Consider the following 16255-nt stretch of genomic DNA (forward strand, 5'->3'; position numbering starts at 1 on the left):
CACATCTCCCACTTTGTCTTTGTCTGCAACATTAACCTGTTCATGTCAAGAAAAACCCTGATGTATTATAAAGTTAGCACGATATGAACAGAGGAAGATGGTGAATGGTATTTCAAAAGCCTTATGTGGACATTCATACCTTGTATATTTACACTGTTTTTCATAAAACTGAGTAATTTCGTTATTGTTTTATTTCAGATTCAGACTTATTTGTCACAAGATAACAAGCTAATTCTACCATTTAAACTGATTTATTTATCTCATAAGCGGCAAGATAACAACACTAGTTCTCTCATGATAACGGGATCATTTTCTGGACATATGCTGGTCACTCTAATAGACCAGACCCCGACATGCCACGCTGCCATTACCCACACTAATGAGGTGAGTTAGGCCTTTTTCTGCTTGTTTTGTGCTTTTGCAGATTTAGGGATATGAGAGAAATTCAAGGTCTTGAGAAAAAAAACAAGAAATGACTTATCACGGGAAAAGAGTAAATGGAATGTTTAGATGTATGTCTGCTTAGGACCCCTTAAGGTACAGACACAAATGTAGATTGATTTTCTTTTATTAAGAGGAGATGAGGATCAAGGTGAGCTTCAGAGAGAGAGATATGTGAACACAAAGACATACTGTATATAACTTTATAGCTATGTGTGTGCTTGTGTGTATATATCTTCAGATTTTAAAGAGAGATGAGATCAGGCTGAGCTTTATAGATAAATAAATATAGAGAAGGTGGGAAAGTGGGCAGAGAGAGAGAGAGAGAGACGTACGGAAAGAGATGAAATTCAATATTAGCATATTCTTCTTTAAAAATGTAAAAACGTAGAACTTAGTGGAACTCAGGGTTATAATATCAGCAATTGAAGATGACACCTCCGCCATTCTAATCTTTTATATTGATGAATGAGTAAGAAAAACACTGAACTCTCCTCAGGCAGTTTAAAGAAGTAAGAATCGCTGTTCTGTGGTGGCTCTAAAAAGGTTAAAGTGTCTGGCAGAGTGCTGTCGGATCTGTCAGCGGTTTATCTCTGAGGCAGCAGAGACTGAGCTCTCTGAATCTTTATCTCTGTGGAACTGGCTTTTTCACAGAGACACAGCTTGATCTCTTCTTTTATGTAGAACGACTTCAGCTTATCCCATCTGCCTGAGCAGCGTGTTCTCACTTAGAGGCCAGAGGGAGCAGGATGTTTGTGATACAATCTAAGTCTACACATTGACAATGTTTTTTTTTTCTGTAGAATCCAGCAATATATATATGCCAGGGTGTGCAGCCACTGCAGTACAAGTTGTACAATGTCATTTCCTTTTTATTTGCTCTTCTATACAGTATATGTAAACCTGCAGCTTGGCCTAAAATTCCATCACACTTACTTCATTTTTACCACAGAGTGTAAATGATTAGTTTTCCCCTTGAAGTTTCTGTTTTGAAACCATCTCCCGGCATGCAGATGTCATTATCACACACTCGACTATCTATGACTGTGTGTGTGCCCACAGACATGTCTGTTCCAGGGAGTCACTTCTAATAATAATACCATGATGTATTTTTCCCTTTGGCATTAACGGTATATTGATTAACTCTTGGAAGAAGAAATTGGACAGACTAAATTATCTTTTTAATTCAATCAGTGGGCTTATCTTATCGCTGCCTCATTTTGGGATTTTAATGTAAAAAAATATGCATCTTTACCTTATTTTGCGACCTCCGTCTGAGAGGAGTTTTTTTTTAACAGGATGAGATGTAAACTACTGCCTTTACATGACCTAATATGTCAGCTCAGTTGGTAGAGTCGTCGCCTCTCAACCAGAAGGTCAAGGGTTTGATCCCCAGCTGAGCAACATGCATCCGATGTGTGCCAAGACACTTAACCCCGCATTGCTCCCGCTGCTTCAGTGGCGGTGTATGAATGGATTAGTACTTACTCTCTGATGTATGTCGCTTTGGATAAAAACGTCTGCTAAGTGAATTGGAATGAATTGTAACAACACACGAGACCATCAGGGAGAAGATTGAGTAGTTACTTTATACGCCTGTCATCCTGGGGGCGGCTGTGGCTCAGTTGGTAGAGTCGGTTGTCTCAGATGGAAGGTCGGGGGGATTCTGCAGCCCCTGCAGCCACATGTCAAATTAGTCCTTAACCTCAAGTTGCTGTCGCCGCTTTGTCTGCTCAGTGTGAATGTATATGAATGGATTATTTAATACTGATGGATGCTGCTTCTTGTGTGAGTCTTTCTCTATTTTTTACACAGCAGCCTCTGCCATCAGTGTGTGAATGGGTAGGTGGGACCTGCGGTGTAAAAGCGCTTTGTGTAGTTATAAGACTAGAAAAGCTAAACAAGCTAGTCCATTAACCATTTCCTTGCCGCAGGGTAGGCATTGGACAAGGGGATTAACTGTAGGCTGCAGACAGCCTTTTTTATTCTACACACCAAAGAATTATATTGAGTTGCATGTCAGACATTTAAAAAAGAAGGGGGAAAAAGAAAATGTTTTTTGGGTCAGAAAACACCACAACACACGTGCAGGAGAAGATAAGCAAATATATGCATCATCCTTCTGTGTCCACGAGGCACCAAAATCAACACAACCTGAAAGTTCCTCATTGGAGTTTACACACAAAAAAGTTACAATTCTGGTTCAAAGTTTGAATGAAGATTCAAATAAATAATGTAGTTTATTTGTCTGTCCAAGAATTAACATGTCGAGGAAACAGTGTTTTTTTTATCAATCTTGCATAGTTTATTTTTAAGTATGTTACACATCAAACACAGATTTCCCCCAGTACAATCATCATCTGCAGCCTTGTAAAGGATTGCATTACATTACAATAAAGTGCATTTATAATACAGCACAGCTTGAGCATCACAGTTAAAGTACAGCCTCAAAGACTAAACATCCGGAATAATTGCCTTGTCAGAACTCATATCTGATCCATACAGCAGCTCCATTAAAACTTGAAACAAAAAGCTTTGCGCGGCTGATACAGTGTCGTGGGAAAAAAAACCCATGTGGGTATTAACAAATGAAGATTAAATTATTTGATGTTAAGTTTAGAGACCAGCTTTATCCCTGCCCTCTGAGGACACTGGTCTTTGGCATGATTTCAAAAATGGTGATTGGTTTGTAGCACTTGAATTGAGGAGTCCTTGGAGAGGAGCCAATTGGGCGTTTTCTTTATCTGGGAGAGGCTCTGTGCAACTGACCTAATTTTTAAAAAGGATGAAAAGTAATTTTCCGACTTGAATTAGAGCTACATTTCAGCAAATTGTCCTCGGCTGTCTCAGTCACTGTTTCTGTTTGGAATCAGAGAGGAACAGGTGAAACACAGCCCGAGGTGAAACACCGTTCTGTCGGCATATTAATTCACCAGACTGTCCCTGAGCAGTGGATGACATGACAGACTGCTGTTTTTCCTAAATCTTTTATTTTTTATTTGTCGTCTCCTGAAGCACTTATCAGATAAATAATGAATCAAACTTCAATTTTGGATGTATCAGAGAAGTAACTAGTAGCATGTGTTTAAGCGAGACACTGGAGCAACGTGTGCGCGTCTCTTTGTCTTCTCATCAGAGGGCACGGCTTAGAAAGAAGTGGTATCACAGGTGCAGCATACCAGGCCGACTGGAAATGAATCATCACCGCAGGCATTCACACTTGTCATGAATCTGTTACTGCTTAAGTCGCATTCTTAGGAAATCAATTAGACTTTGAAAATTCATCAAAAACACACTTAATGTCTTCATTGGGATCAAAAATGAAGATTTTGGGCGCTACGTTTTCTTCCCTTTCGTCATCGTTTTTTATTTTCTAAAACCCATTTGTACTCTTCTGCTCGACGTCAACGGTTAGTTGTGAAATTTTTTCTTTTTTTAAAGTGTTCTTACTGAAGTCACAATTGGGATTCTGCAAGAAAAGCTGCAACCCGTATCCAGAATCACCAGAAATCTTGGCTGTGTTTACACTCTGAACCACGTAAAACAACACTTTTAGTTGCTTCTGCTGTATTTTACAGTGTATGTCGAAAAAAAGTGTCAAAATAACAACAGTTTTGTGTAACAAAATATTTTGTATTGAGTTGGTGTTAGGCACAAGGCACAACACGCCTTGTTTAATTTCTCCTTCATCTTGTGAATCAGAACTGTTGTCCTGTGAACGTTTTTTGTGTCGTTTGGGGAAACATGACTAAGTACCCTCAGCCTTTCGTTTCATTCCAGTCACAGCGTTTGAGTACAATGAGCCTCTATCTACATGACATATACACAATGAACTTAAGAGTACTTACCGGTAACAGCATTTGCATTCTCTACTTCTGCTTAAAGTCGTTATTTGGAACAAAGGAATTTGTTACGTAAATACACCTGATCTTCTTAGATATTATGTGTGTGAGATTTGTTTCAATAACCTTCATTTTATCTGCTTCATTCACTTTAAACTCTTCTAGACTTATGTACAGAGTAAACTAGGTTGAACTTAACTATGACAGGTTAAAGGAAGAATGAGCAACATTTTTACACATACAGTAAATATAGTATATCCTCTATAAATGTCTCTCTGAGTCATGACTGTACAATGAGAGAGAAGCGTGAGTACCGTCAGCTGTACTGTGGCTGGAGCCGTGTTTACATCATGTTTACAGGGACAGGACGGCCTTGTGTATAAAGCTGTTTAAGTCAAGGAGTAGAGAAAAGAAGAATTACATATAAGTGTCTTTAGATCACGGTCATTCAGTGTCAGTGTATGTGCAATATAGCTATGAGTTAACCAAAGTGTGCTGACATTAGCCTGCGAAGGCTTCAGAATAGCGGAGGTGTTCCCAAACCGCAGTTTGTTTTCGTTTAATGCTGGTGCTCAAGGGCGAAATCTACTGGATCAAAAAGTGGCACATTCTTCCTTTCAAAGAGAGCTTGTCACTTCTCCATAAAACACAGTCCGTTGTCTGAAGCGGTCAAAACTTTGTCCAACCAAGTATTTTCTTTAAAAGGGAGGTCCCTTTAAGTCATTTAAACACACAAAGACGTAGAGTGGAAGGGATTGTTTCGTCTCTAGAAATTGGTGGGTTGTCAGTCAATGCAGGGAATGTTTGGCGAGTGCAGAGGGAGACATCCAGGAAGACGAAGGATGGTCACTTTCACCTGAAAGAGAAATCATTTACCTCTCAGATGAGCTGTTAATACACTCATTGGTGCGTCCCAAAAGCAGTACCCTGTTGTTTTGTTTTGTGTGTGAAGTTTGTACCTCACTCTTGAGAGACTTGCTGAGGAACATGTTGAACTCGTCCACGCTGCAGGTGTGCAGGTCATTGATGGCCAGGATCTGGTCTTCTTTGTGAAACAGACACACAGACTGCGGCTGGCCTGTCCAACCTGACACACTGTAACACACACAGACACAACAGTTTTACCTTCAGGATACAAACTGTTGCTCTCACATAGACAACAAGAGTTTGACCTGTTGTCACCTTGAAGTATGGATGTGAACGCCTACAAGGAATGATGTGTTAAATCAGAAGCAGTTGGACCAGAAGGGAGGCTTTTTCAAACTTTACACTTTGAAGGGAGAAAACGTTATCAGTTCCACTGGTGAAAGATGGACTGTGAAATGTCGCAATCAAGTTTTTATTTTGACTTTCACTTTTCACGTTCAGATTCAGATGATAAGGCGTAGAGTTGAAAATAAGATGACAGAAATGTCTCCAATTCTCCACTTACTTATAGTAACTTATAGTGTTCCCACTCAAGCTGTCAAGCTGTCCCCTTTTTTTAAATTCATAGCTGTAGTAACTGATATTTTTTTCAAAAATGGAAATTCACAAATGTGTTGCCACGATCAGAAGATAACTACTGTATTGTTTACTGCAGTTTGTTTGAAATCTTGTTTACACAAAACGTTTTGAAAACTATGTTGTTTATGTTGGTCCTCACACGCATGAAGGGACAGATACGCTTCTTTTTCAATGGGCCGTATACTGTCTACAAAGGTTGTCTTGTGGCTCACTTTTTAGTCTACATCTCTGTATTATTATAATACTATGCTGTGTAAAGACTGATTGTGGGCTGAAGTTGCTTCTACATTGATTATATGCTGCCAGTTAGACACAGTGTGAAGCTGCAACGTTTAATAGCAGCTCAGAGGAAATAACAGTTCATGATACTTAGTGAGTATTTAGTAATTGAAGTACTGTAAGCTCAGAAGAGCAAAGACTGAGATGAGAACAAAGACATGTGAGTTTCTGATAACCAAGCCTGACTTTGGGAAAAGCCTTTATTTCAAATAATTTTTTCTCTCCATCTCAAAAGAAGAAATCTTTTGGCAATTAAACCGATAGATTTAAATCGCAGTGGATATTTTTCTTTGGAGGATGTGTCAGGAAATCCACACCACGAGCTAAATGCTCTGAATCGTTCACCACTAATGAAAACCGCGAACAACAAAGGACCATGTCAAAAAGTATTCCCTGTTAATAACGGGTTTTTTTTAAACAATGGGAATCTGTGATTTAATCGAGGAGGACAAGCCTGCAGTACAAACAAACGGCTGTGATATGGCAAACACATCTTAGACTATTTTTAGACTCCAACCACAACAGTGTTCGCGGTCTAGTTCCATAACTTCAAACCTACCTTGGTTTTCCGTCCACTTCTGTTAGCGTCAGGTGTTTTTTCAAATCCGCCACCTTCATCTCAAATTCTCTCTCCTCCGGGGTGATGGTGTCGAGGCTGAAAGAGAAGAACAACCACAGCTTTAAATTGTGGTTTGTATTTTTGACCTTTTGAACTCTTGACACTTGACATTCACGTCTATCCAAGTGGTTTACGCTAAAGACTTAAATAAATGTCCCTGAGGGTCTCCTGCAGATTCCTCCATAACTGTTTAGGATGCATTTTTTATTTCAGTTAAAACATTAACCATTGAACAACTTGTTTAAATTCTTGTCGCAAATGTACCTGAGTTGCTGCTGTTGATTATATATCATGCTCATTATTCAATTGTTATTAAACTGCCTGCAGAAAAAACCTTTCTAACCAGTCCTGCAACATGTCAGTGTTGATGCCAGCATTCTTCTCAGGTTATTTATTTAACTGCGTCACTCTAAATCTGTCATCTCTTCTTTTTTTAAATCTGTGGGATCCATGGCTGTTTCTGACAGGCTCAGATAGCTCCTCAGGGGGAATTTAAATGTCTTCTTGTGCTGTTAAACTAGAGCACAAACACCAACATCAATGATACCACACCAAAAAAAATCTATCTACTAGTGTATTCAGTTTTTATGTTGTGTGGGGGTCAACTCTCTCACCTTTCAGTTGAGCTTTGTTTATACAGTCTGTTTAAATGAGGCTTCTCCATCATCTCTACAGGAGACATGGCCCCGTTTTCACTGGAGCTGCTGCTGAAGTCTGAAGTGAGACGACCTCTGCAGAAAAAAAGGAAGAAACAGCACAAGATAATTCAACATTGTAAGTATTCTTAGATTGCTTTTGACAGATGAGACAGCTTCAAAAGACCTTCTAACAGAAGGAGCAAAGCAAGGGAAGAACACCATCTGAATCTGCATGCACAGCGGAGAGGCTGACTCACAGACAGACGGCATAACAACAGATTTTAAGTGCAGCATTATAAGCTCTGAATAGACCACATTTGACCTTGTGGGGGAAAAAAAACCTAGACGATAATGTTTGATATAGAGTCAAAGAGCATGGAACAGTAAAAAAAAAGAAAAGAAAAAGAAAGTTAACAAAAATACAGGAACTGTGGCATTTTTTTTTTTAAGAAAAAGTTGATAAAAGTTGGATGGGAGACGCTAATTATTCTCAAATCACAGCACTTTAGAAGTTATTCTACTAACCCATATGGCAAATGTGCTTGAGAAGATAATGTCATAGTAGTAAATCACTTAGAAAGAAATAAGACCTTGCTAAAGTAAAATTATTGCACATTTTTAATTTATAAAGTTAACGTTGGAAAACAATGGGCAGCAAATAGAGTATTTATAGGCAGGGCATGATCGTAAAAAAACAACTGGAAAAGGCCAATACAAAACGCAGGTTAATAGGTATTGCCCGCTGTAGCCTATGAGCGATTCGAATAATGCTGTTTTGAAACAAGGAAGACAATCTTGACACATCTTTCCCGCCCTGAAAGAGGAAGCAAAAGGTAGCATTACAGCCTTGCTACTTTGACATTCTAACATGAAGAAAAACATTTTAGAATATCAAACAAGAAATCTCACAAAACATAGTTAGCCATCAATTTGCATGAGATAAGACAAAAAAAAATGTTCCGCTTCATTCAAATGTATCAGGCATGTGTGCAGCATTGTTTTGAATGCCCCAACCTGAAAGGTAGACAATGTCTTCTCCGTTTAGGAGGAAACAAGACATTTTCCTGTTCCAGTAATAAAGGTTATTCATAAGGTATTTCACACACCCTTTGTCAAGTCTGGACACGCAGGTGCTTTCCAGTTGCAACCTAGCTTGGTCTGGTAACCGTCGGGTAATGTTAGAAGGAAGGTCTTGTTTGCGACTAATGTTTGCTGCCAGTTGCACTTAATTTTCCAGTCCTACTAAAACATTATCCACAAGAAAATGAAAGTAAAAAAATATGAAGATGGTTGGCACATCATTTTAGACAAACCTTAAAGAACAATTTTTACATATGTATTTTTGCAGATTTAACTGAAATTTGATTATTATACGACTAATCAGTCTCGAAAGTAAGTTTTGTGTTGATTCAATAAAACACTCTCTTTGTCAAGTCACGACATGCAGGTTGCTTTCCAGTCAGAGACTTACTTTGTCATGTATGACCATAGACTGTATGCTTATTATGATGGCTACTGTGAGCAAACATTAGCTAACAGTGGCTGATGTTTTCAACCAGGTGCACCATTTCACCTGACTTCAGTTTACAGTATGTAGAAAAAAAAATCGAATTATTATCAGTTATAATAAAACACACGCCTTTCAGCTACAGCCTAACTTATCCAGTATGACCACTACTAGCTTATGGTGGCCATTGTTAGCAAACATGGCTCACATTAGCTTATAGCAACTTTTTTGGCCAGTCTAATAAAGGTGGACTTTTAGGAGTATAACCGAATGCATTTCCAAAGCAGAGTTGTGTACAAATCTATGGTGCCATCTCATTCAAGTGCCATCGAGTCATAAGTTGCTAAGCAGGCTCTGAGGTGCTGCCTCTCTCAGAGTCCTGACGAGTCCTGAAGTGTCAACAGTTCTGTGCTGTAAAAATAACATGCTGAATTACACGCTTGTTTGTCTGAGTAGGTGTTTGAGCCAATGAGGTTGTGGTTACCTCTGATGAGCTATTTTGGTATCTAGGGCACTGACAAAACATGTTACACAAAGAGCAAAGCTCACTGACACCAAAGACAAAGTGGAAAGTCAAAAATACACAGGGAAAGAACCTGCCATTCATCAGAGAATTACCTGTCTTCAAAGGGCGACTCCTCATCGAACGTAGGGAGCGGTGAAATCTGGGTCTTCAGCTTGTCAAAGACCTGAGTGACGGACCTCATCAGGGTGCCTCTCGTGACCTCTTCAACTTCACGGTCACTAGAACAGACCAGAAAATGATTTCAGCTTTAACAATTATTTTTTATTATGAGGAAAGACGTATTTTCCCCTCTAGCTTTAGAAATCTAACTTACGCTGCTTGGGCAAGTTTAACTTCCACCATTGTTTCATATCTATAGAAAGAGATAAACAGACATTACAAATACATATATTACATTTTATAGAACTCAAGGATACAATTACAGGATTTCCCACTTGAACAAAATGTACATGATTAATATGTAAACTACTTTTAAAGGAATGGATAAATATCTATTTTTGGTTAAATATCAGATTCATTTGTAGGCTATATACACAAATATAAATACTCACACTGCCTCTGATTTGCCAACGGTCCCGCCATTTTCCACACCCTTTTTTTTTTTCATTTTATTTACAAATTTCAAAAAGAGAAAAAACAAATATAACTCTTAGTAGATTATGTGTATCACAATTTAACTCTAACTTTAAAGGACATTTATGATCTTTCTTTGACATTCTACTAACAAACATTTGTTGCTTAATCAAGAGATTATGTGGCTCATTTATTAATACTGAAATGGTCGTTTCCCTACTTCTTGTTGTTGTTTGAAGAAAGATTTGGGATAGTCGTAGATTGGATTTACTGGCGCTGATCGTCTTCTGGCGTAGTGTTCACCCTTCTGATGATCAGAAAGTGATATAATTTAGAGCATGAGACCTCATTCATAATTTGACCCACTACTACCTTTAAAGCAACATTGTAGTGAAACATCAATTTGAAAGTGACACCATAAAAAAACGTTTTTAGAAAGATTTGTACCTTTGCTTTTTCTGTCTCTCCATCCATAAAATGTGAGGGTGGATCAGATTTGGATCGTATTTTTAACTCTTGCTGAAATATAAACAAACACCCAAACATTAAAATATCTAAATAAAATCTGTTCGATAAGTCAAATCTTTTTTTCTTTGATATTATTCTGTACATCAACAAGTTCTGAACAGTGTCAGCCCACTGAAAATATGCAGCATTAACGCTGCATTTATGTCAATAATCCCATAGTCCCTCAGGTTTAATAATGATGTCTGTTTAGTTTTTTAGTTTAAAATAAAACAGTAAATGTGACTGTTTTAGAAATATTAGCCAGATTAATGAAAGGATTTCACAAACCTGATCAGGCACAGCGCTGAAACTCTTTCTCCGTGCAATGGGTTTTGAAATATTCTGGTAAAAGATGAAGAGAGAAGTTCTATAAAGAACTACACACAGAGTGAATGAAATGAGGTACAGGGATAACGAAGGGTTAATCCGAATCCCTGGGGTTTGTCTGTAATTATTTATTTTAGTATATTTCTTTGTGGGTTTTGTTATAAATGCTATTGGTGATGGTATATTGTAAATAGTTATATTCTGGTGATGGGAATATTAATATATGTGTGTAATTAGATAATGGTATTTAAGTAATTATTTGTATGTAAAATAATGTTATATTATTATGTAATAATAACAATTAAATGAAGTAAAAAGGGGTAGGATTAAATCAGTTCGAACTTCTTCCTCCTCCTTTTCAGGCATGTAAGAGCCAATGAGCTAATTTTCGGTTTTGTTTGTTTGTTTTTTACATGTTTGAAATGAAGAAATCGATATAAAGAAAGGAATGAATCAAAAATAAAATAAATGTGGTTAACAGACAGATAATGTTGTGTGAAGTTAATGCTTGTTTTCTAAGAACTCTGAAGACATTTACAGTAAGCCTTTTAAATTGTGTGAAATTGGAGAGGAACACAGCAGGACATTTAGTAATATGAAAGACAAAAGTTAATGTTAATTTGTAGCTATAGCCAGCAGTTTGTTAGCTAAGCTTAGTTTAGTTTAGTTTAGCAAAATGAGGGACAGCAGGGGGGAGGCACTCTAAATTCAAAGATTTCAAAAATCTGACAACTTACATATAATAACTTATTTCCTTTTAATCAGTAAATGTTAGGTATTTATTACTAGCAGGATTAAACTGCTACCAAACTAGTCCTTGATATGGTCCCCAGTAAAACCACTACATGTCCTTCTTTTCTTTTTTTTAACAAATTAAAAAAACTGATTGTTCCCCCTGCTTCCATTGTTTAGACTAAACTAAGCTAAGCTAGCATGCTAGCATGGATCTTCTCAGCAAACTCTTGTCAAAAAGGTTTGTTATATTTTCTTAATAAGTTTACCTCAATGATGTTCTGCCCAACAGACAGGTCCTTAAACAACAACAAAAATATTATTAAAATATTATATTTAACTTTAACAAACTGTTTGGTCTCAACAAGCTGTTACACATGAAGAAAAATGACTGAAATGTAGATTCACCTCTGAACTGACAAATTTATGTGGTCGGTTTTTCAGGGCATCAAACAGGTCGGAGAACCAGCCGTCCACTTCCTCGCTTCAAATAAAAAGGTACACATGAAACAACACCTCATTTTTAGACACTTCAAATCATGGTTAAATATTCAATTTAATATTCAATTTAAAATCAATAACAAAAAAAACAAGTTAAGTGGAAATAAATGACATGTAGCAACAGTTTGAGGCAAGCAGAGGGAAAAGCAGAGTCATTATCAGCTAAACGACTATTACAAAACACATCATGAATAATACTTTCTACGTTTTCATTATAAAAACTCCCCAAATACAAGATAGAGTGGGAAAGTGTTTTCTGAGGGGCTGTGGAAGTGTCAGTGATTTGTTTTAACACATGCATCACTTACTTTAAGTGACTTCAATTCATGTTTCCATGTGAATTAAAAACAAAATATTATTTTGCTTGAGTAACATTTTTAGCAGTTTAACTGACTAATAATAAACTTTTATTATACTAGTAGGTATGAATGTTTTTTTAATGTTCTTTGAGCCTCGAACCAAAGGTCATTTTCTCTTCTCTATGTGATAGACAATAACGATTTTTGAACCCTTATTTGAATCATTTAATTTCAATCATTATTTCAAGATATCAAATAGATTAGGAAACAGCCTTTTAAATTACATTGATGGTTTTTGACGTTAGGAGTTTTTATAATACAGTGTAGTAAAATGCATTGAAGTGTGTAATGAAGCTTTAAATTCCTGCCTGTTAAAAAAAAACAACAACAATAAAATCTGACTGACCTGCACTCCCCGACCAGAAAGTAGTCCCGGTCTGCAACCCTGATGTAGAGCACACAGGACGGGGAGCACTTGAAACTCTTCTGCACCCATCCCCATCTCTGGTGGTTTTCAGGGTTCACATACAACAGGGAGATACTGACGTAGGGACACGAGAATATCAGTCAAATTTGGATCATCAAAAACCAAGCTGGTTTCGACTGCATTACTTGATTCGAGAGCTAAATACATGACATGGATGAACGACAGTGGATTTGACATGTCGTGTAGAAAACAGGCTCATAAGGACATGTTAGGGAACATACTGTGATAAATCGATCCCTCCAAGTGGTCGGTCCTTTTCCTGTGGACTCCTGAAGTACTTGAGTTGATGTTCCTGTTCACTGATTTTGAACAACACAAAATATCTCCTCTTCCAAGACTTCTGCAGGAAAAACAAAACAAAAATAAATAAATTCAAAAACATACATTAGGAGCTGCAGAATATCCTTAAATAATCAAGTTTCTTTCACCTCAGCCTTTAACCGTTTTTGGGGAGGAGACTTGAACAGGTATCCCGATCTTATTTCTTTTGCGCCTCCAACTGGTCTGTAGAAAACCGCATTTCCCCCTGATAGCAAAAGAAAAGCCAATTATTTGTGTCGTTATTTTATTTGTTCTTTGCTTACAGAAATCTCCAAATTGTATGAAAAGCTGAAAGTATTGTTACAGAATGATAAAACAATGATAAAGTCATTCATTTTCCCCCAGCTTTTAACATGCATTACATCAGTGACATTGGCATATCCCAAACGGCCTTGTCAAATGTACAATCTGTCCTCTAAGCAGCACCAGAACACAAGTGAAACCCCTTTAAGAACCAAATAAATCAGTGTTCAAAGGTGTGAAACATTACCAATGCCCTTCTGGTTCTTATGCATCGTGACACCGCACCTGAACAAAAATAACAGAAGAATCTATCAGTCTCTGTCTCTTCAGACACGATCCAAATATCCAGAAGGAAATAGTTAACCTTTTGAAACAAACAATGTAGGGTTTAAAAATAGACTCATTCCTTTGTAAAAGCTGAGCATGAAATAGTGCTCTATTCATAAACAAAAGCTGTCTGAAGGTGAAGGTGTGAGTGAGTGGTTAAAATAATTTAAACTTTATGTTCATGTTTAATTATTATTTTTTTCAATAAAAGCACCTCAGTAATGTTGAGTGTCCTTTTTAGCATGCACAAAGTTATTTTTTCTATGTCAGAGCCAAATATGTGTGAGCAAGTGAATGAACAAAAAAACCTAACATCACAGAAAATACTAATAATTACCATACACAACTCACTAAGTACTTTGCTTCTAAAAAGGTGAAACAATAAATCAAATAAAGACATATTCTTACTTGTGGATCACCTGTGGATAGATTCAGCTCACGTTGCTCTCTGTGACAATGAGTGTCTCTGCATGAGGAAGCTGCTTCTCGATCCTGGCAAACACTTACCAGATATTCATACCTAGAACTGGAGTTTCTGGTTCTTTCAAAAGCTTTTTAAAAATCTCCCTGCTGTGTTGATTAGCCACAGAAATGCTGTGCCCAGAACCTTAAAGGAATTTTAGTTCTCTGGAAAGACACTGGGGAATTGTTCAAGCATTTCTCCTGATGTGTACAACATCATAATGTGAACTTTGAATTAAACATCAGAAAAGATACAGGTACCAATCAAGGTTAGGGAGGCTGAGGTGCAACAAGGTTTGATTTAAAAAAAAAGAGCACCACATTGATGAATTCTGGAGCTCAATGACAGCTTTTGACACGTACAGATTTATAGCTTGCAGTCTTATGAAATCAAATGAGTGTAGCTTATTATCAACAAGTTAAGGCAGGTTGTTTTAAAGAGGACAGGTCATTTTAGAATTTTGTGTTGTCATATTGTTGTACATGTATTTTAATGTATCCGCATATAGTGTTGTGTGGTGGGATCTAATGGGATAGAATGTGGTATATTTTATAAACGTGTTTGTTTACCCGAATGCCCAGCTAGGGACTTGAGTTGGAAATTAGCAATAGCTGTAAACTCTCTGTGCAGCACCTCAGTTTCATGCTTTGTATTGAAACAATGTTAAATTGCATTGTCCAAATAAAATAAATACATTCAAATTAAATTATCAATATGTATAATTACATGTAATGTCACATACAGTGGCTGCACCGACGTGCAGTGGTTCGCACTGTTGCCTCACAGTGAGTGACACGGCCTCTCCGTTCAGAGTTCGCATGTTCTCCCCGTGCATGTGTGGTTTCCCTTGAGGTACTGCACCTTACTCCCACAGTCCAAAGACGTGATGTAAGTGTGAATGTGAGTGTGAATGTGAGTGTGGCTGGTTGTCTGTCTCTAAGTGTCAGCCCTGTGATTGACTGGTGAACAGTCCAGGGTGTACCCCGCCTCTCGCCCAATGACCGCTGGGATGGGAACCAAAAGGAAAAACAGTATAGATAATGGATGGATCACAGCTATCTTAACGTTTCTCTAGCAATATAATTTCTTCAACCTTACATTATCACAAAGCAACAGTCAATGTTACTGCCATTACTAATACCAAGCTTATTTTTGTGCTTAACTTATCAGACTCCTATTGATTTTTATTAAGCACCCTTTCTTTACTTTGGTGTCTTATTGACCCTATAGCCTATATTTTACTTATATCCAATTCTCTGTTGTGTAGCTTACTCATTGCTGCAAAGCTATGACAGTGTATGACTTGATATCCTATTTCTCTTTTAATAACATTAACTGTAAAGAGCAAGACATTTTCCAACAAAAAAGGGCTACACTGAAAAACAGCCAGTTTAATTTAGCTGTGAACAGATAAAAGCAAATTTTAAGGTTTATTACTTATGCATCATATCTCATAGGACAACACATCTTTGACATTATTTTATGTATTCAACTGTTTTGTGTCAAAACCCAAGCCTCTATGCATGAGGAGTTGAATTAATAATAAAAAACACTGCTTATCATTTACTATGACCTTATAAAGCAAATATGTATTGAATGTTTATAATGAACTTAAAATGGTTAAATAGAAAGTATTGAAGTGAAGTTCCATAGTGGAGTTCAAGGGTGAGGTTTAGTTGCAACATAAGAAGCTAACACATGCTTTGTAATAGACAGATTAACGTGTCTTGAATCAGTCGAAGTTGACAGGTCGCTCTCTTAAAGGGCAGTTTCAACCATCCCTCTTTCTGAAATGATTCTGCTAATGGGCACGTCAGTGAGATTTGTTGTGTCATGCTACTCTGACACGTGTCCTCCGATGAGTAATATGCAAGGGAAAACATGGCGGAGGAGATGGATCAGTTGAATTCTGAGGGAGTATTGACATTTTATATATTTGCCATGACGCGTGTGACTTAAGCTGACGCATGTAAAGGAGGAGAGTTTGTTGCCTTTGGTGCATTTGACAGCGACATGCTTGTAAATATGCACTGGTGATTTGTGCTATTGCATGTAAAAGGTCATAAGGGGTCACAGTTAGCACGCACTTTCTGAGAATATTTTATCTTTTCCATGAG

The 16255-nt window shown here is 37.4% G+C and overlaps 1 protein-coding gene across 2 annotated transcripts; it reads right to left on the bottom strand.

Moving 5' to 3' along the window:
• Positions 1-2724: 2724 nt before the first annotated feature.
• Positions 2725-14195, bottom strand: LOC109996862 (pleckstrin homology domain-containing family S member 1). Of its 2 annotated transcripts, none has more exons than XM_065949987.1 (17): positions 14084-14195; positions 13596-13633; positions 13213-13310; positions 13006-13121; positions 12704-12838; positions 11906-11981; positions 11767-11796; positions 10727-10780; positions 10379-10450; positions 10152-10238; positions 9910-9950; positions 9672-9710; positions 9451-9576; positions 7302-7418; positions 6628-6723; positions 5243-5378; positions 2725-5139 (listed from the first exon to the last, which is right to left on the bottom strand). In XM_065949987.1, exons 2-17 carry the CDS (start codon positions 13618-13620, stop codon positions 5068-5070), a joined length of 1320 nt encoding a protein of 439 aa, XP_065806059.1. In that variant the 5' UTR covers positions 13621-13633; positions 14084-14195; the 3' UTR covers positions 2725-5067. The 2 variants fall into 2 exon arrangements, with proteins under 2 accessions (XP_065806059.1, XP_065806058.1); XM_065949986.1 differs by having other exon boundaries at positions 13006-13124; positions 14084-14194.
• Between the last annotated feature and the right edge of the window lie 2060 nt (positions 14196-16255).

The sequence above is a fragment of the Labrus bergylta genome, chromosome 21 (genome assembly GCF_963930695.1).
Source record: "Labrus bergylta chromosome 21, fLabBer1.1, whole genome shotgun sequence".
Classification (NCBI taxonomy): domain Eukaryota; kingdom Metazoa; phylum Chordata; class Actinopteri; order Labriformes; family Labridae; genus Labrus; species Labrus bergylta.

What these genes read in the sequence shown, in the direction of transcription:
- LOC109996862 (XM_065949986.1), bottom strand. Translation starts at nt 13,620, where the DNA reads ATGCATAAGAACCAGAAGGGCATTG. An exon ending in AAAAACGGTTAAAGGCTGAG is followed by an intron (nt 13,125 to 13,212) that starts GTGAAAGAAACT and finishes TTTTTCCTGCAG; the next exon opens with AAGTCTTGGAAGAGGAGATA. An exon ending in TTTCTGGTCGGGGAGTGCAG is followed by an intron (nt 11,982 to 12,703) that starts GTCAGTCAGATT and finishes TTTTATTTGAAG; the next exon opens with CGAGGAAGTGGACGGCTGGT.